We start from the raw sequence: 19,862 nt of genomic DNA on the forward strand, positions 1-19,862 counted from the left end.
AACAGGTTCATAGTCCGAGGACACTCGGTGATACCTAGAGAGAGCTAAAAGCAATTTGTAACATAGAGGATAATACCACAGAGGAGGATGCCAGCTCTGAGGAAAATATATACTAATTGAGTTAAGAGGAAAATGTTATGTAATGTTACAGTACCTTTTATGCCAATCTTCAAGACAAATGTATGGGTAAACATGTACAGGTGTAGCCTTATCAAGGTAGAAAAGGTTGATTAATGATGGAACAGTTCTAGTCCTGCTGTTCTATTGTCCTACCATCATTTTACTTTGGCATATCTCTGATGTTATCTACCCACACAAAGCAACATCACACAATGAAGACCAGAAATCTAAGATATTATGTTTATTCATATGTGACAAGGACAAAAGACAAAATAAATAAATCACATCTCAATAGTGTCCACATGTGGGAGAAGAGCTTTTAACTGTTCTTGAGTGTCTGCCCTTTCACACACAGGGTTACCTTGTAAACGCAACACTGACAGACGAGGGCAGTTGGCAAGTGGTTGAAGGTCCGATACTTTCTCTATTTCTAAGACATTTGGTTAAGGGAAAAATAAGATTTTACTTACCGATAAATCTATTTCTCGTAGTCCGAAGTGGATGCTGGGGACTCCGTCAGGACCATGGGGATATAGCGGCTCCGCAGGAGACAGGGCACAATAATAAAAGCTTTAGGATCAGGTGGTGTGGACTGGCTCCTCCCCCTATGACCCTCCTCCAAGCCTCAGTTAGGATACTGTGCCCGGACGAGCGTGCATAATAAGGAAGGATATTGAATCCCGGGTAAGACTCATACCAGCCACACCGTACAACCTGTGATCTGAACCCAGTTAACAGTATGATAACAACGAAGGAGCCTCTGAAAAGATGGCTCACAACAAGAATAACCCGATTTTTGTAACAATAACTATGTACAAGTATTGCAGACAATCCGCACTTGGGATGGGCGCCCAGCATCCACTACGGACTACGAGAAATAGATTTATCGGTAAGTAAAATCTTATTTTCTCTGACGTCCTAGTGGATGCTGGGGACTCCGTCAGGACCATGGGGATTATACCAAAGCTCCCAAACGGGCGGGAGAGTGCGGATGACCCTGCAGCACCGAATGAGAGAACTCCATGTCCTCCTCAGCCAGGGTATCAAATTTGTAGAATTTTGCAAACGTGTTTTCCCCTGACCAAGTAACTGCTCGGCAAAGTTGTAAAGCCGAGACCCCTCGGGCAGTCGCCCAAGATGAGCCCCCTTCCTTTTGGAATGGGCTTTTACCGATTTTGGCTGTGGCAGGCCTGCCACAGAATGTGTAAACTGAATTGTATTACAAATCCAGCGAGCAATCTTCTGCTTAGAAGCAGGAGCACCCATCTTGTTGGGTGCATACAGGCTAAACAGCGAGTCAGATTTTCTGACTCCAGCCTTCCTGGAAACATATTTTTCAGGGCCCTGACAACGTCAAGTAACTTTGAGTCCTCCAAGTCCCTAGTACCCGCAGGTACCACAATAGGTTGGTTCATGTGAAAAACAGAAAACACCTTAAGGAGAAATTGAGGACGAGTCCTCAATTCTGCCCTGTCAGAATGAAAAATTAAGTAAGGGCTTTATATATGATAAAGCCGCCAATTCTGACACACGCCTGGCTGAAGCCAGGGCTAATAGCATCGTCACCTTCCATGTGAGATATTTTAAGTCCACAGTGGTGAGTGGTTCAAACCAATGTGACTTTAGGAAACTCAAAACAACATTGAGATCCCAAGGTGCCACTGGGGCACAAAAGGAGGCTGTATATGCAGTACCCCTTTTACAAACATCTGAACGTCAGGCACTAAAGCCAGTTCTTTCTGGAAGAAATTCGACAGGGCCGAAATTTGAACCTTAATGGACCCTAATTTTAGGCCCATAGACAGTCCTGTTTTCAGGAAATGTAGGAAACGACCCAGTTGGAATTCCTCTGTAGGGGCCTTCTTGGCCTCACACCACGCAACATATCTTCGCCAAATGCGGTGAAAATGTTTTGCGGTTACATCCTTCCTGTCTTCGACCAGGGTAGGGATGACTTCATCTGGAATGCCCTTTCAGGATCCGGCGTTCAACCGCCATGCCGTCAAACGCGGCCGCGGTAATTCTTGGAACAGACAAGGCCCCTGCTGGAGCAGGTCCTTTCTTAAAGGTAGAGGCCACGGGTCTTCCGTGAACATCTCTTGAAGTTTCGGGTACCAAGTCCTTCTTGGCCAATCCGGAACCACGAGTATCATTCTTACTCATCTCCCTCTTATGATTCTCAGTACTTTTTGTATGAGAGGCATAGGAGGGAACACATACTCTGACTGGTACATCCACAGTGTTACCAGAGCGTCCACCGCTATTGCCTGAGGGTCCCTTGACCTGGCGCAATATCTAGTTTTTTGTTCAGGCGGGACGCCATCATGTCCACCTTTGGTTTTTCACAACGGTTTACAATCATGTGGAAGACTTCCCGATGAAGTCCCCACTCTCCCGGGTGGAGGTCATGCCTGCTGAGGAAGTCTGCTTCCCAGTTTTCCACTCCCGGAATGAACACTGTTGAGAGTGTTATCACATGATTTTTCGCCCAGCGAAGAATCCTTGCAGTTTCTGCCATTTCCCTCCTGCTTCTTGTGCCGCCCTGTCTGTTTACGTGGGCGACTGCCGTGATGTTGTCCCACTGGATCAATACCGGCTGACCTTGAAGCAGAGGTCTTGCTAAGCTTAGAGCATTGTAAATTGCCCTTAGCTCCAGTATATTTATGTGGAGAGAAGTCTCCAGACTCGATCACACTCTCTGGAAATTTTTTCCTTGTGTGACTGCTCCCCAGCCACTCAGGCTGGCATCCGTGGTCACCAGGACCCAGTCCTGAATGCCGAATCTGCGGCCCTTTCATAGATGAGCACTCTGCAGCCACCGCAGAAGAAACACCCTTGTCCTTGGAGACAGGGTTATCCGCTGATGCATCTGAAGATGCGATCCGGACCATTTTTCCAGCAGATCCCACGTAAAGGTTCTTGCGTGAAATCTACCGAATGGGATCGCTTTGTAAGAAACCACCATTTTTCACAGGATCCTTGTGCAATGATGCACTGATACTTTTCCTGGTTTTAGGAGGTTCCTGACTAGCTCGGATAACTCCCTGGCTTTCTTCTCCGGGAGAAAACATCCTTTTTTGGACTGTGTCCAGAATCATCCCTAGGAACAGTAGACGTGTCGTCGGAAAAAACTGCGATTTTGGAATATTTAGAATCCACTCGTGCTGTCGTAGAACTACTTAAGATAGTGCTACTCCGACCTCCAACTGTTCTCTGGACCTTGCCCTTATCAGGAAAGCGTCCATATTTCTTTTAAGAAGAATCATCATTTCGGCCATTACCTTGGTAAAGACCCGGGGTGCCGTGGACAATCCAAACGGCAGCGTCTGAACTGATAGTGACAGTTCTGTACCACGAACCTGAGGTACCCTTGGTGAGAATTGCAAATTTGGACATGTAGGTAAGCGTCCCTGATATCCAGTGACACCATATCGTCCCCTTCTTCCTGGTTCGCTATCACTGCTACAAGCCCCTGACGGTGTCTGAGACGCCTGGACAGGTACTAATTTGTTTGCCGGCCGTCTCATGTCGTCAACCGACCTTGCAGCGTGTTGACATTATCACGTAATTCCTAAATAAGCCATCCATTCCAGTGTCGACTCCCTAGAGAGTGACATCACCAATACAGGCAATTTGCTCCGCCTCCTCACCAACATCGTCCTCCTACATGTCGACACACACGTACCGACACACAGCACACACACAGGGAATGCTCTGACAGAGGACAGGACCCCACTAGCCCTTTGGGGAGACAGAGGGAGAGTTTGCCAGCACACACCAAAAACGCTATAATTATACAGGGACAACCCCTTATACAAGTGTTTTCCCTTATAGCATTTTTATATATGTAATCATATCGCCAAATAAGTGCCCCCCCTCTCTGTTTTAACCCTGTTTCTGTAGTGCAGTGCAGGGGAGAGCCTGGGAGCCTTCCTCACAGCAGAGCTGAGCAGGAAAATGGCGCCGTGTGCTGAGGAGAATAGGCCCCGCCCCCTTTTCGGCGGGCTCTTCTCCCGGAGTTTGTGAGATCTGGCAGGGGTTAAATACATCCATATAGCCTCAAGGGCTATATGTGATGTATTTTAGCCATAAAAAGGTATTATACATTGCTGCCTAGGGCGCCCCCCCCAGCGCCCTGCACCCTCAGTGACAGTTGGTGACTGTTGGTGAAGTGTGCTGACAACAATGGCGCACAGCTGCAGTGCTGTGCGCTACCTTATGAAGACTGAAAGTCTTCTGCCGCCTGTTTCTGGACCTCTGGACCTCTTCAACTTTGGCATCTGTAAGGGGGGTCGGCGGCACGGCTCCGGGACGAACCCCAGGGTGAGACCTGTGTTCCGACTCCCTCTGGAGCTAATGGTGTCCAGTAGCCTAAGAAGCAAATCCATCCTGCACGCAGGTGAGTTTTCTTCTCTCCCCTAAGTCCCTCGTAGCAGTGAGCCTGTTGCCAGCAGGACTCACTGAAAATAAAAAACCTAACTTAAACTTTTATTCTAAGCAGCTCAGGAGAGCCACCTAGATTGCACCCTTCTCGTCGGGCACAAAAATCTAACTGAGGCTTGGAGGAGGGTCATAGGGGGAGGAGCCAGTGCACACCACCTGATCCTAAAGCTTTTATTATTGTGCCCTGTCTCCTGCGGAGCCGCTATATCCCCATGGTCCTGACAGAGTCCCCAGCATCCACTAGGACGTCAGAGAAATAAGTGATCCAGTGAAAGATTTACTGCACAAAGGAAATATAGACCACAATTGTGTAACACAAGCGGGATATTCAAATAGCCGCGAGAGCACAAATGAGCCATTGTGTGCACCACACTGTGTGAGGGTCTAAGGTATTAAATAAAATTACTGTTTTGCACCCATTAAAGATTCACCTATGCCATAATGAAGCTCAACTTACATATATAAGTGCATATATATTTGAAGTGACTTCTGGAACTGTTTAAAGTTCACAATCATGTTTTGAGAGTGAGCTCAAGCAAATTTCCATACAACATTCCCAAACAAAACACAAGATGCTTTGTGAGCAGAGATAGGACAATGGTCCAGTACATTAATGTTATAATGCAGAGGAGATCAACTCTAGTCCTCTTGTACTTCCAACATGTCAGGTTTTGTTGGTTTCCTTAACCATGTACAGGCAAGTTAATCTATTTTGCTTGGTCAGTAATGATCACACTTGCTTCCACAAATAGAAATCCTCAAAACATGACCTGTTGGGGGTACTTGAGGGTTGGAGTTGAGGGCCACTGATATAATCTGTCAATCAAATAACCCTTAATCATTCAGGTCAAGAGGACAAGCACTTCCTCCACCTTCATTCTTTTAACCACTTGCCTAGCACGGTCGCATCAGATGCGACCATACCAGCTAGTGCCTTATCTGATCTGGTCGCATAGGATTCGACCAGTCAGATACACAGGGTGTGCAACTGCAGGGAAGAGAAACTTCTCGCTGCTGCTCTCAGAGGGATCAGAAGGTCCCTCTGCCTCCCTGTACCCTCCCTCAGTGTCAGACGATCATTGCTGATCGGTCAGCACAGCAGGACCCCCCACCCGGTGGCTGCAGACACTAACAGCCGCTGGGGAAATGTAAATTAACCCCAACCCACCAAGTGTGTACCTGTTAAAATGAAAGTCTTGATAGTCACAATAATTCCGATGTTCTGATGAAAAACCGATTGTTTTACAAATATAAAAAAAATCGGATAGGTTTCAATTTATATTTTTTTACCTAATTCACTCATGAAACACCCCCAACAATTTCTGAGCAGTTTTTGGAAAATAGATTTGTCAGTTAAGTGGTTAAAGTATCTAATATTCCTAGACTAACAATTGTCATTTCATGACGACACACTGTGCTCAGCAATCACAAAATTTCCCTGTGCAAGAACGCAGGAAACAGTTTGTATGTTTTGAGATACTATTTAATATAATCACTCATCCGTTAAAGTATGTTATTAGTTTCTGGATGTTTCATGTTTATTAGGTAACCCACCGTATAAAAATAAATTGCAGTAAATGTCTTTTTATTTCACTAAAGGGAAAAATCCAACTAGCAGCTATTTCAGTCGCATGATTTTTTGCACTTTGCATGCATCCACGCTGTAGATACACATCTCTGCAGATCTGCGGGCTCTTCAGTGTAGAAAAAGCCAGATGCCAACTTGTAATAAAACAAGCAGCGCTCATAAAGATGACCGTGTGTATATACATGAATCACAGTACAATTTTGGATGGAATATAAAAGGAATTCATACATTTAATAAGTTTCACCTAATACAGAAATCACAGATAAAAATACAGGGAGGAATTCTGGTTTCTTTATTCTGCTCTCCCCACTGTCCCTACTTATTATCAATAACACAAACTTCCAAATCACTCACTTCACCCCCAGCGCGTCCTATTATTTCTGGTATAAATTCTCTTTCCTCCAATCTATGATACTATGTAGACTCACTTCTCCAGCCCCGTGCCTCGACCTTAATATCACACATCAAGGATTCTACGCATGTTTTACAGCTCATCAAAGATATCGAATGGAAAGATTCATATGCTTTTTTGACTTTGAATGTTCAGAGTTGATATACAAATATACGACATGCCATAGGATTACAGTCTATTGCCACTAGATTAGAAGCTGATGGTTATATTACGGAGAGACATAGGACCTTTCTTCTTGACTCTATTGTTTTCATTCTTCAGCACAATTATTTTCTTATGCACCTGGTCCTCCACAGCAGTTATGCGAGTGATCTGGTGATTTGGGATGGACACCTCACTACTGCTCACGACTTTGTTTCTCACCTTAAATCTAATCCTTAGAATCTCTAATTTATTCATTCTATTCACACCACCTGAATGAACTTTCTGGATCTGACCCTAGAAGTAAAGGGGGGTACACACGGAGAGAACCGTGCTTAAAATCTAAGCAATATGACTAGATTGCTTAGATTTTAATCATGGATCTCTCCGTGTGTATGCCCCACAGCGCTAGCGATGTGCGGCCCCACGCGTCACTATCGCCGGTGCTAGATTGGCCTGCATGTAGGCACAAACTAGCACATCGCTCATGTCACCCGCTGGGTGAAATGAGCGCCCCCCCCCCCCGTTCCCCTTCGCTCAGCACACATATCGCGCTGTGTTCTGAGCGGGGAGAGAGATGTGTGCGGAGCGTGGAGAGATGTGTGCTGAGCGGTCTGTGATAGATCGCTCAGCACGCATCTCTCCCCGTGTACTGCCCTTAAGACAACAATATTGGTACATCTAATTACTCTAAAGATGTGGCATGCCTTCATTATGGTAGTGCACACTACCCCCCTTGGAATAAAACTATCCAGGAAAACTGCTTCCTCTAAGGAAGAATTGCTCAGAATTTGAGAACTTCTGAAGCACAGGCGGGAGAAATAACAGTATCCTTCCACTCTCAGGGCTATCCCGAACCTATTGTGAAAAATCTTTTAAGGTTAAATTAAATAATAGGGACGACCTCCTCAAACAAAAAATAGGATTTTAATTACCTACCGGTAAATTCTTTTCTCGTAGTCCGTAGAGAATACTTGGGTTACATTTTGTACCATGGGGGTATAGACGGGTCCACTAGGAGCCATGGGCACTTTAAGAATTTGATAGTGTGGGCTGGCTCCTCCCTCTATGCCCCTCCTACCAGACTCAGTCTAGGAAACTGTGACCGAGGAGACAGACATACTTTGAGAGAAGGATAGATAAAGATAGTGGTGAGATTCCGTACCAGCACACACAAAACACAGGAAAGCTATACTAACCCAACTTTAAACAGGAACAGCAACAGCTGAACCAACAATAGTTAACCAAGTAACATTGCAGGAAGAACGAAGCACCGTGCGGGCACGCCCAGTATCCTCTACAGACTACGAGAAAAGGATTTACCAGTAGGTAATTAAAATCCTATTTTCTCTTACTTCCTAGAGGATACTGGGGTTCCATTTAGTACCATGGGGATGTATCAAAGCTCCCAAACCGGGTGGGAGAGTGCTGAGGTTCCTGCAGAACTGACTGACCAAACTGGAGGTCCTCAGAGGCCAAAGTATCGAACTTGAAGAACTTAGCAAACGTGTTCGAACCTGACCAAGTAGCTGCTCGGCAGAGCTGTAAAGCCGAGACACCACGGGCCGCCACCCAGGAAGAACCCACTGACCTAGTAGAGTGGGCCTGTACAGATTTTGGAACCGGCAAGCCTGCTGTGGAATAAGCATGCTGGATAGTGAGCCTGATCCAGTGTGCAATTGTCTGCTTTGAAGCAGGACACCCCATTTTATTGGGATCATAAAGGACGAACAGCGAGTCGGATTTCCTGTGACGAGCTGTCCTCTTTATGTATACCTTCAAAACCCTCACAACATCCAAAGACTTTGAAGTACTGGAAATGTCGGTGATAACCGGACCACAATAGGTTGGTTGATGTGAAATGCAGACACCACTTTCGGAAGAAATTGCTGACGAGTTCTGAGTCAGCTCCATCCTCATGGAAAATTAAAAAGGGGCTCTTGTGAGACAAAGCCCCCAGCTCCGACACACATCTTGTGGAAGCCAAGGCCAACAATGTGACGGTCTTCCACGTAAGATATTTTACGTCCACCTCCTGTAATGGTTCAAATCAGTCCGATTGGAGGAACTGGAATAGTACCCCTTGTTGTGTAGATGAGGTGGAACTGAAACAATGCCTTGAGTCTGTACCAGTTTTTGGATGGCCTGCTGTAAAGTTATACTTGCCTCTTGTGAAGCTGGTAAGCCTGATTTGAAGAATCTGTGAGGTGGGAGCTCTTGGAACTCCAGTCTGTAGCACTGGGAAATAAGATCTATTATCCAGGGATCCCGGCACGAGATTGACCAGTTGTGAGTGAAGAATTTTAGTCGGGCTCCCACCTGACAGTCCTCCAGGCCTCACGGTCCACCGTCATGCTGAAGGCTTTGAGGAAGCAGAGCCTGAGCTCTGTTCCTGAGCACCTGCAGTTGCTGGTTTGCGTGGTTTACCTCTTGCGCCTCTGGAGGTCGTAGAAGCACCTCTGGATTTTCCCTTAAACTTGGCTGTCCGAAAGGACTGTAAATTTGAAGCTGAATAAGCTCTCCTGGCTGGGGGAGCTGCAGAAGGAAGATACGTAGACTTACCTGCAGTCGCTTTGGAGCTCCATTTGTCTAGTTCGTCTCCAAATAAGGCCTCTCCTGTGAATGGTAGGCCTTCCACGCCTTTTTTGGAGTCTGCATCAGCAGTCCACTGGCGTAGCCACAAGCCCATGCGTGCTGACACAGCGATACCGGTGGTGCGTGCATTAAGCAAACCAATCTCTTTTATGGTTTCCAACATAATATTTGAAGAGTCCTGTATATGCTGTAGGAGTAAAACAACATCCCCCCTAGACAAGGAATCTAACCCCTGAATTAGGTTACCTGACCATTTAGCAATGGCTTTTGTGATCCACGCAAATGCAATAGTGGGTCTCTGGGCCACCCCAGCAGCTGTGTACAATGATTTGAGTGTAGTCTCAATTTTACGAACAGCCGTCTCTTTTAGGGAGGCTGCACCAGGGACAGGCAATACAATTTTTCTTGACAGCCTAGAGACTGATGCGTCCACTATCGGTGGCTTTTCCCATTTTTTTCCTATTCTCCAGAGGAAAAGATGAGAGCAACCTTTTAGGGATTTGGAATTTCTTATCAGGATTAACCCACGGTTCTTCAAACAGGGTATTCAATTACTTTGACGCAGGAATAAAATAAGATTCCTCACACTCCTCTGACACCTTATCAGGAATTTGCAGAATATCTCTGATAGCCTCTATAAGAGCCTCTATTCCCTGTGACAGAGTAGCATCCCCCCCCTCCAAATCCACCTCATCCTCCTCCATGTCTGACCCGTCAGCGTCAAACTGCAGGATATGGGCCAGAGATCGTTTTTGTGGACAAATGGGAGGGGATTGAGACGCTGGTTTGGGGACTTAGTCTCTATTCATAAACTCATCCACAGTCTGTCTTAAGTATTGCGTCTCTTTCTCATTGCGGGATAGTTTTGTAGAAATATTTGAGATCATTCCCTTAATGGAATTAACCGACTCCGGTTCAGCCCCGCTATTCTGGGAAGGTGTACTGCCCTGAGTACCCACAGTCTTTGCCTGACATAATGTAAATGTGACAGCGCGCACACACAAAAAGGTAAAGCACAATTAACCTGCAAAGAGCCCTTCAGGGAGACACAGAGTAATTTGGAGCCAGCCCCCACCGCGCCCTTATCGCTAATGCCAAGCTTAGCCAGGTCGCAGATTAAATACCCTGATAGGGGACTTAGTACTCTAATAATTGCTCCCGCCTGCTATGACCCCCTGGTACCGCTGAGGTACTCTGGAGTCACTCCGGAGGAGCTGTGTGTCCCTGTCAGTCAATGTCTGTGTCCACTGCAGAGGTAAAATGGCGCTGGTGAGCTGCTGGATCCGCTTATAGTGAAGTCCCTCCCCTTCAATGGTGCACGGTCTTCCTGCTTTTTTTTATACTGGCTGAGGTAATCTAGTGCTTAAAATGGAGAGAAAACCGTTTTAAGGCTGTTTTTGCCAGTGTGGGTACTGTGTACAGTGTACTGAGATGCAGCTGTGTATTGTGTCTGGAGACACATTCCGCCCCAGTTAGAAGCCATGCATCTTCGTACCCTCATGCCGCCATAATGGCCGGCGACCCGCTAGCCGGGACGCCGGCTTAGTACTCACCACTCTTCATTCTTCTGCTCACTGTGGTGGGGCTGGCGTATAGTTCCCCCAGGAGCTTAGTGTCCTGTCAGCGGGGAACAGGACCATTAAGAGGTTGGGCCATTCCAGTGGTGCACGCAGGGGGGAAGGGGGTGAGGTTCCGAGTACCTGGAACCCCCCCCCCGATGAGCCAAATTGTTTTATTTTTGAGACGGAGACAGCAGTGTCTCCGTCTCAGTAAAAGCCGTGATCACGACTACGGAGCTGCTAGAGCAGGCAGCAGAAAACTAGCTATGTGTAGTTCTCTGCATAGAGAATGTCCGGAGGGAGCTGCTGGCTGCACATGCTCAGCCACAGCAGCTCCCTCTGTCCTCACAGTCATGACAGGCTGCTCCCGCCTCCCATCCCCAAGGCTTGTGGTACGCATGAAATATACAGTATGTATACTGTATATGAAGTTTCTGTATATGTATGTATTTGTAGTTATGTATGTATGTTAGTATGTGTGTGTGTGTGCTTGAGTATGTATGTATGTATGTATGTGTGTATGTATATACGAATGTGAGTGCAATACATGTATATACATATGTTTATTATATATGTTTAATGAGGTGAGGCTGCATTTGATGAGTATATTATGACAAAGTACTTGCTTGATTAGATGAATATGCCCACCACTATGATCTCTTTTGGCTGAAACTGCACTTTATGTGGAGACTTATAAAGGACTGTTTTTGCATAAAAATGGGATGTGCATACTCCTTTACCTATATAAATTGACATTATATGTTGAGCACTCTCTGGAGAGGACATTATGTGTGTGCGGCTGTTTTCTTTATATACGTGTGTGTGTTTGTGTGTGTGTATATCTATCTATCTAACTATCTATATATATATATATATATATATACACTGTACAACCCCACACACACCCCTATGGAAATCCCCCTGACTAAATCCTGCGTTTGCCCCCCTAAGTCCCACGAAGCAGTCAGGCTGGTGCCATCCAGTCCTGCCTAAAAATAACAAACATATAAAATAAATGCAGAAAACTCTTCATGAGCTTCCATAAGCGTGACCGGCTCGTCCGGGCACATTTTCTAAACTGAGTTTGGTAGGAGGGGCATAGAGGCAGGAGCCAGCGCACACTATCAAATTCTTAAAGCAACCATGGCTCCTAGTGGACCCATCTATACCCTAATGGTACTAAATGGAACCCCAGTATCCTCTAAGACGTTAGAGAAAATATAAGAAACATGAGAATGAAAGAATCAACAAAGAGGTAGCATTCATAGCCACCTACAGTGGGGCAAAAAAGTATTTGGACAGCCACCGATTGTGCAAGTTGACCCACTTAAAAGATGAGAGAGGTCTGTAATTTCCATCATAGGTACACTTCAACTGTGAGAGACAGAATCTGAAAAAAAAAAAAAAAACTAGGAAACCACATTGTATGATTTTTAAACAATTTATTTGTATATTCTTGCAGAAAATAAATATTTGGACAATCAAAAAGTTTAACTCAGTACTTTGTAATATAACCTCGATTGGCAATTACAGAGGTCAAAAGTTTCCTATACAGTAGTTCTTGACCAGGTTTGCACACACTGTAGCAGGTATTTTGGCCCACTCTTCCATGCAGATCTTCTCTAGATCTGTCATGTTTTGGGGCTGTCGCCGGGCAACACGGACTTTCACCTTCCTCCACAGATTTTCTATTGGGTTGAGGTCTGGAGACTGGCTAGGCCACTCCAGGACCTTGAAATGCTTCTTACGGAGCCACTCCTTAGTTGCCCGGGCGGTGTGTTTGGGGTTATTGTCATGCTGGAAGACCCAGCCACGTTCCATCTTCAATGCTCTTACTGAGGGAAGGAGGTTTTTGCCCAAAATCTCACGATACATGGCCCCATTCATCCTCTCCTTAATACGGATCAGTCTTCCTGTCCCCTTTGCAGAAAAGCAGCCCCAAAGCATGATGTTTCCACCCCCATGCTTCACAGTGGGTAAGGTGTTCTTGGGTTGCCATTCATCATTCTTCTCCCTCCAAACACGGCGAGTGGAGTTTATACCAAAAAGTTTGGATTTTGCTCTCATCTGACAATATTACATTCTCCCAATCCTCCTCTGGATCATCCAGATGGTCACTGGCAAACATTAGATGGGCCTGGACATGTGCTGGCTTAAGCAGGGGGACCTTTCTGGTGCTGCAGGATTTCAATCCATGACGACGTAGTGTTACTAATGGTAACCTTTGTGACTGTGATCCCAACTCTCTTGAAGTCATTGACCAGGTCCCCCCGTGTAGTTCTGGGCTGATTCCTCACCGTTCTCAAGATCATTGATACCCCACGAGGTGAGATCTTGCATGGAGCCCCAGGTCAAGGGGGATTGTCAGTGATCTTGTATTCTTCCATTTTTTAATAATTGCGCCAACAGTTGATCTCTTCTCACCAAGCTGCTTGCCTATTGTCGAGTAGCTCATCCCAGCCTTGTGCAGCTCTACAATTTTGTCCCTGGTGTCCTTAGACAGCTCTCTGGTCTTGGCCATGGTGCAGAGGTAGCAGTCTGACTGTTTGACGGTGTGGACAGGTGTCTTTTATACAGATACCTGTATTAATGTCACCTATTTGAACTGGTTAACGAGTGGAGGATAGAAGAGCTTCTTAAAGAAGAAGTAACAGGTCTGTGAGAGCCAGAAATCTTGCTGCTTGGTAGGTGTCCAAATATTTATTTTCCACAAGAATATACAAATAAATTGTTTAAAAATCATACAATGTGATTTCCTATTTTTTTTCTCCAGATTCTGTCTCTCACAGTTGAAGTGTACCTATGATGGAAATTACAGACCTCTCTCATCTTTTTAAGTGGGTCAACTTGCACAATCGGTAGCTGTCCAAATACTTTTTGCCCTACTGTATATGTTCAGAGATTCAAAATATGATACAGAAAAATGACAACATCTTAAAGCAAGATAATATAATCATTGACCTTATTCCATCTAAACCTATGTTTACCTTCTGTAAAACCAAATCTTTGAAGACTCTATTAACCCCAAGTTATTTAAAACACCCAGATAAAATAAGATTTTACTTACCGGTAAATCTTTTTCTCGCAGTCCGTAGTGGATGCTGGGGACTCCGGAAGGACCATGGGGAATAGACGGGCTCCGCAGGAGACAGGGCACTTTAAGAAAGAATTAGGATACTGGTGTGCACTGGCTCCTCCCTCTATGTCCCTCCTCCAGACCTCAGTTAAGGAAACTGTGCCCGGAAGAGCTGACCGTACAAGGAAAGGATTTTGGAATCCAGGGTAAGACTCATACCAGCCACACCAATCACACCGTATAACTCGTGATAAACTTACCCAGTTAACAGTATGAACAACAGAGCATCAGATAACCCTGATGCAACCATAACATAACCCTTATTTAAGCAATAACTATATACAAGTATTGCAGAAGAAGTCCGCACTTGGGACGGGCGGCCAGCATCCACTACGGACTATGAGAAATAGATTTACCGGTAAGTAAAATCTTATTTTTTCTAACGTCCTAGTGGATGCTGGGGACTCCGTAAGGACCATGGGGATTATACCAAAGCTCCCAAACGGGCGGGAGAGTGCGGATGACTCTGCAGCACCGAATGAGCAAACACAAGGTCCTCCTCAGCCAGGGTATCAAACTTGTAGAACTTTGCAAAAGTGTTTGAACCTGACCAAGTAGCCGCTCGGCGAAGCTGTAATGCCGAGACCCCTCGGGCAGCCGCCCAAGAAGAGCCCACCTTCCTTGTGGAGTGGGCTTTTACTGATTTTGGAAGCGGCAATCCAGCCGCAGAATGAGCCTGCTGAATCGTGTTACAGATCCAGCGAGCAATAGTTTGCTTTGAAGCAGGAGCACCCAGCTTGTTGGATGCATACAGGATAAACAGCGACACAGTTTTTCTGACTCTAGCCGTTCTGGCTACATAAATCTTCAAAGCCCTGACTACATCCAGTAACTCGGAATCCTCCAAGTCACGAGTAGCCACAGGCACTACAATAGGTTGGTTCATATGAAAAGATGACACCACTTTTGGCAGAAATTGCGGACGAGTCCGCAATTCTGCCCTGTCCATATGGAAAACCAGATAGGGGCTTTTATGTGACAAAGCCGCCAATTCTGACACACGCCAAGCCGAAGCCAAGGCTAATAGCATGACCACCTTCCACGTGAGATATTTTAACTCCACGGTTTTAAGTGGCTCAAACCAGTGTGATTTCAGGAAACTCAACACCATGTTAAGATCCCAAGGTGCCACTGGAGGCACAAACGGGGGCTGAATATGCAGCACTCCCTTTACAAACGTCTGAACTTCAGGAAGAGAAGCCAGTTCTTTTTGAAAGAAAATGGATAGGGCCAAAATCTGGAACTTAATGGACCCCAATTTTAGGCCCAAAGTCACTCCCGTCTGTAGGAAGTGAAGGAAACGGCCCAGCTGGAATTCCTCTGTAGGGGCATTCCTGGCCTCACACCAAGCAACATATTTTCGCCATATACGGTGATAATGTTTAGCCGTCACGTCCTTCCTAGCCTTTATGAGCGTAGGAATAACCTCATCCGGAATGCCTTTTTCTGCTAGGATCCGGCGTTCAACCGCCATGCCGTCAAACGCAGCCGCGGTAAGTCTTGGAACAGACAGGGCCCCTGCTGTAACAGATCCTGTCTTAGACGTAGAGGCCATGGGTCCTCTGTGAGCATTTCTTGTAGCTCTGGATACCAAGTCTTTCTTGGCCAATCCGGAACAATGAGTATTGTTCTCACTCCTCTTTTTCTTATGATTCTCAGTACCTTGGGTATGAGAGGAAGAGGAGAAAACACATAAACCGACTGGAACACCCACGGTGTCACTAGTGCGTCTACAGCTATCGCCTGAGGGTCTCTTGACCTGGCGCAATACCTCTGTAGCTTTTTGTTGAGGCGGGATGCCATCATGTCCACCTGTGGCAGTTCCCATCGCCTTGCAATCTGCGTGAAGACTTCTTGATGAAGTCCCCACTCTCCCGGGTGGAGGTCGTGCCTGCTGAGGAAGTCTGCTTCCCAGTTGTCCACTCCCGGAATGAACACTGCTGACAGTGCTCGTACGTGATTCTCCGCCCATCGAAGAATTCTGGTGGCTTCCGCCATCGCCACCCTGCTCCTTGTGCCGCCTTGGCGGTTTACATAAGCCACTGCGGTGATGTTGTTTGATTGAATCAGCACCGATTGGTTGCGAAGCAGGGTCTCCGCTTGACTTAGGGCGTTGTATATGGCCCTTAGTTCCAGGATATTGATGTGAAGGCAAGTCTCCTGACTTGACCACAGACCCTGGAAATTTATTCCCTGTGTGACTGCCCCCCACCCTCGGAGGCTTACATCTGTGGTCACCAGGACCCAGTCCTGAATGCCGAATTTGCGGCCCTCGAGAAGGTGAGCACTCGGCAGCCATCACAGAAGAGACACCCTGGCCCTGGGGGATAGGGTGATCAGCCGATGCATCTGTAGATGCGATCCGTACCACTTGTCCAACAGATCCCATTGAAAGGTCCTCGCATGGAACCTGCCGAAGGGAATGGCCTCGTATGACGCCACCATCTTTCCCAGGACTCGCGTGCAGTGATGCACCGACACCTGTTTTGGTTTTAAGAGGTCTCTGACCAGTGTCATGAGTTCCTGAGCCTTCTCCGTTGGGAGAAAAACCTTCTTCTGGTCTGTGTCCAGAATCATGCCCAGGAAGGGCAGACGCGTCGTAGGAATCAGCTGCGACTTTGGAATATTCAGAATCCAGCCGTGGTGTTGTAACACTTCCCGAGAGCGTGCTACGCTGATCAGCAACTGCTCTCTGGATCTCGCCTTTATGAGGAGATCGTCCAAGTATGGGATAATTGTGACTCCCTGCTTTCGCAGGAGCACCATCATTTCTGCCATTACCTTGGTAAATATTCTCGGTGCCGTGGACAGACCAAACAGCAGCGTCTGGAATTGGTAATGACAATCCTGTACCACAAATCTGAGGTACTCCTGATGAGGTGGATAAATGGGGACATGAAGGTAAGCATCCTTTATGTCCAGAGACACCATAAAATCCCCCTCCTCCAGGCTTGCGATGACCGCTCTGAGCGATTCCATCTTGAACTTGAACCTATTCAGGTATATGTTGAGGGATTTTAAATTCAATATGGGTCTGACCGAACCGTCCGGTTTCGGTACCACAAACATTGTCGAATAGTAACCCCTTCCCTGTTGAAGGAGGGGAACCTTTACCACCACCTGCTGGAGATACAATTTGTGAATTGCTGCTAACACTATTTCCCTCTCTATGGGGGAAGCTGGCAGGGCCGATTTGAGGTAACGGTGAGGGTGCATCACTTCGAATTCCAGCTTGTATCCCTGAGACACAATCTCTATAGCCCAGGGATCCACCTGTGAGTGAACCCACTTGTGGCTGAAATTTCGGAGACGCGCCCCCACCGGGCCTGGCTCCGCCTGTGGAGCCCCAGCGTCATGCGGTGGATTTAGTGGAAGCCGGGGAGGACTTCTGTTCCTGGGAACTAGCTGTATTGTGCAGCTTCTTTCCTCTACCCCTGCCTCTGGCAAGAAAGGACGCACCTCGGACTTTCTTGTCTTTTTGTGATCGAAAGGACTGCATTTGGTAATACGGTGCTTTCTTAGGTTGTGAGGGAATATATGGCAAAAAATTTGACTTTCCAGCCGTAGCTGTGGAGACCAGGTCCGAGAGACCGTCCCCAAACAATTCCTCACCCTTATAAGGTAAAACCTCCATGTGCCTTTTCGAGTCGGCATCGTCTGTCCATTGCCGAGTCCACAGGACCCTTCTGGCAGAAATCGACATAGCATTTATTCTAGAGCCCAGTAGGCTAATGTCTCTTTGGGCATCTCTCATATATAGTACAGCGTCTTTTATATGCCCCAGGGTCAGTATTATAGTATCCTTGTCCAAGGTATCAAGTTCCTCAGATAAGGTATCTGTCCATGCTGCTACAGCACTACACATCCAGGCCGACGCAATTGCCGGCCTTAGCAGGGTACCTGGATGTGTATAAATGGATTTCAGGATACCCTCCTGCTTTCTATCTGCAGCATCTTTTAGGGTGGCCGTATCCTGTGACGGCAGGGCTACCCTCTTGGATAAGCGTGTTAAAGATTTGTCTACCCTAGGGGAGGATTCCCAGCGTAACCTGTCCGTTGGCGGGAAAGGATACGCCATAAGCATCCGTTTGGAAATCTGCAGTTTCCTATCTGGAGATTCCCAAGCCTTTTCACATAACTCATTTAACTCATGTGAAGGGGGAAAGGTCACCTCTTGCCTTTTTTCCCCATACATATAAACCCTCTTGTCAGGGACTGGGGTTTCCTCTGTGATGTGTAACACATCTTTCATTGCTATAATCATGTAGCGGATGGCTTTAGCCATTTTAGGCTAAAACTTTGCATCATCGCCATCGACACTGGAGACAGAATCCGTGTCGATATCTGTGTCAACAATCTGGGATAGTGGGCGCTTCTGAGGCCCTGACGGCCTCTGCGCTGTAGGATCAGGCATGGGTTGAGACCCTGACTGTCCCAAGGCTTCAGCTTTATCCAACCTTTTATGTAAGGAATTAACATTATCATTTAAAACCTTCCACATATCCATCCAATCGGGTGTCGGCGCCGTCGGCGGCGACCCCACATTCATTTGTACCCGCTCTGTTTCCACATAGCCTTCCTCGTCAAACATGCCGACACAAGCGTACCGACACACCATACACACAGGGGATGCTCTATTTGAAGACAGTTCCCCCACAAGGCCTTTTGGAGAGACAGAGAGAGAGTATGCCAGCACACACCCCAGCGCTATATTACCCAGGAGTCACACAGTAACTTAGTGTTAACCCAGTAGCTGCTGTATATACTGTTTTTGCACCAAATGTATGTGCCCCCCCTTTCTTTTTACCCTCTTTCTACCGTGATTCTGCAGGGGAGAGCCTGGGGAGCTTCCTCTCAGCGGAGCTGTGGAGAGAAAATGGCGCTGGTGAGTGCTGAGGAAGAAGCCCCGCCCCCTCAGCGGCGGGCTTCTGTCCCGCGTTTTGTGCAAAAATAATGGCGGGGGCTCATGCATATATACAGTGCCCAACTGTATATATGCTGCTTTTGCCAAGAGGTACCTAATTGCTGCCCAGGGCGCCCCCCCCCTGCGCCCTGCACCCTACAGTGACCGGAGTGTGTGGGTTTAGTGTGGGAGTAATGGCGCACAGCTGCAGTGCTGTGCGCTACCTCATATGAAGACTGGAGTCTTCTGCCGCCGATTTCGAAGTCTTCTTGCTTCTCACGCCAGCTTCGGTCTTCTGGCTCTGCGAGGGGAACGGCGGCGCGGCTCCGGGATCGGACGACCAAGTGTACGATCCCTCTGGAGCTAATGGTGTCCAGTAGCCTAAGAAGCAGGACCTATCTTCTAGTGAGTAGGGCTGCTTCTCTCCCCTCAGTCCCACGTAGCAGAGAGTCTGTTGCCAGCAGATCTCTCTGAAAATAAAAAATCCTAACAAAATACTTTCTTTTCTAGCAAGCTCAGGAGAGCTCACCAAGGTGCACCCAGCTCGTCCGGGCAGATTCAAACTGAGGTCTGGAGGAGGGACGAGCCAGTGCACACCAGTATCCTAATTCTTTCTTAAAGTGCCCTGTCTCCTGCGGAGCCCGTCTATTCCCCATGGTCCTTACGGAGTCCCCAGCATCCACTAGGACGTTAGAGAAACAGAGATACCAAACTCAAAGTACTTTTGGGCTTCAACCAATGCCCAAAGGTCTCTATATATGTTAAAGTAATAGATGCATAACATGCAAACCCACAGAGAGTGTTAGGATGGAAGGAAAATCACATGAGATCAACAGTTTTATAAACTGCAACTCTACGTATATGCTGACATGTGATTGCGATCTCAACTAAATACTGTTGCTAGAACAACTAGGATGCTTAAAAAAAGATTTTTAGAGCAACGTAGAAATATCCTAAAGAGGGTG

At 46.8% G+C, this 19,862-nt stretch overlaps 1 protein-coding gene across 2 annotated transcripts in view; it reads right to left on the bottom strand.

Moving 5' to 3' along the window:
* Positions 1-346: 346 nt before the first annotated feature.
* Positions 347-19,862, bottom strand: part of RABGGTA (Rab geranylgeranyltransferase subunit alpha) — a 283,795-nt gene continuing 264,279 nt past the window's right edge. For both annotated transcript variants that reach the window (XM_063913666.1, XM_063913665.1), the window contains exon 17: positions 347-550. In XM_063913666.1, the coding sequence (XP_063769736.1) occupies positions 402-550 (149 nt within the window). In that variant the 3' untranslated portion in view covers positions 347-401. The remainder of the gene's footprint in view (positions 551-19,862) is intronic.

Source organism: Pseudophryne corroboree, chromosome 1 (assembly GCF_028390025.1).
Source record: "Pseudophryne corroboree isolate aPseCor3 chromosome 1, aPseCor3.hap2, whole genome shotgun sequence".
Lineage (NCBI taxonomy): Eukaryota > Metazoa > Chordata > Amphibia > Anura > Myobatrachidae > Pseudophryne > Pseudophryne corroboree.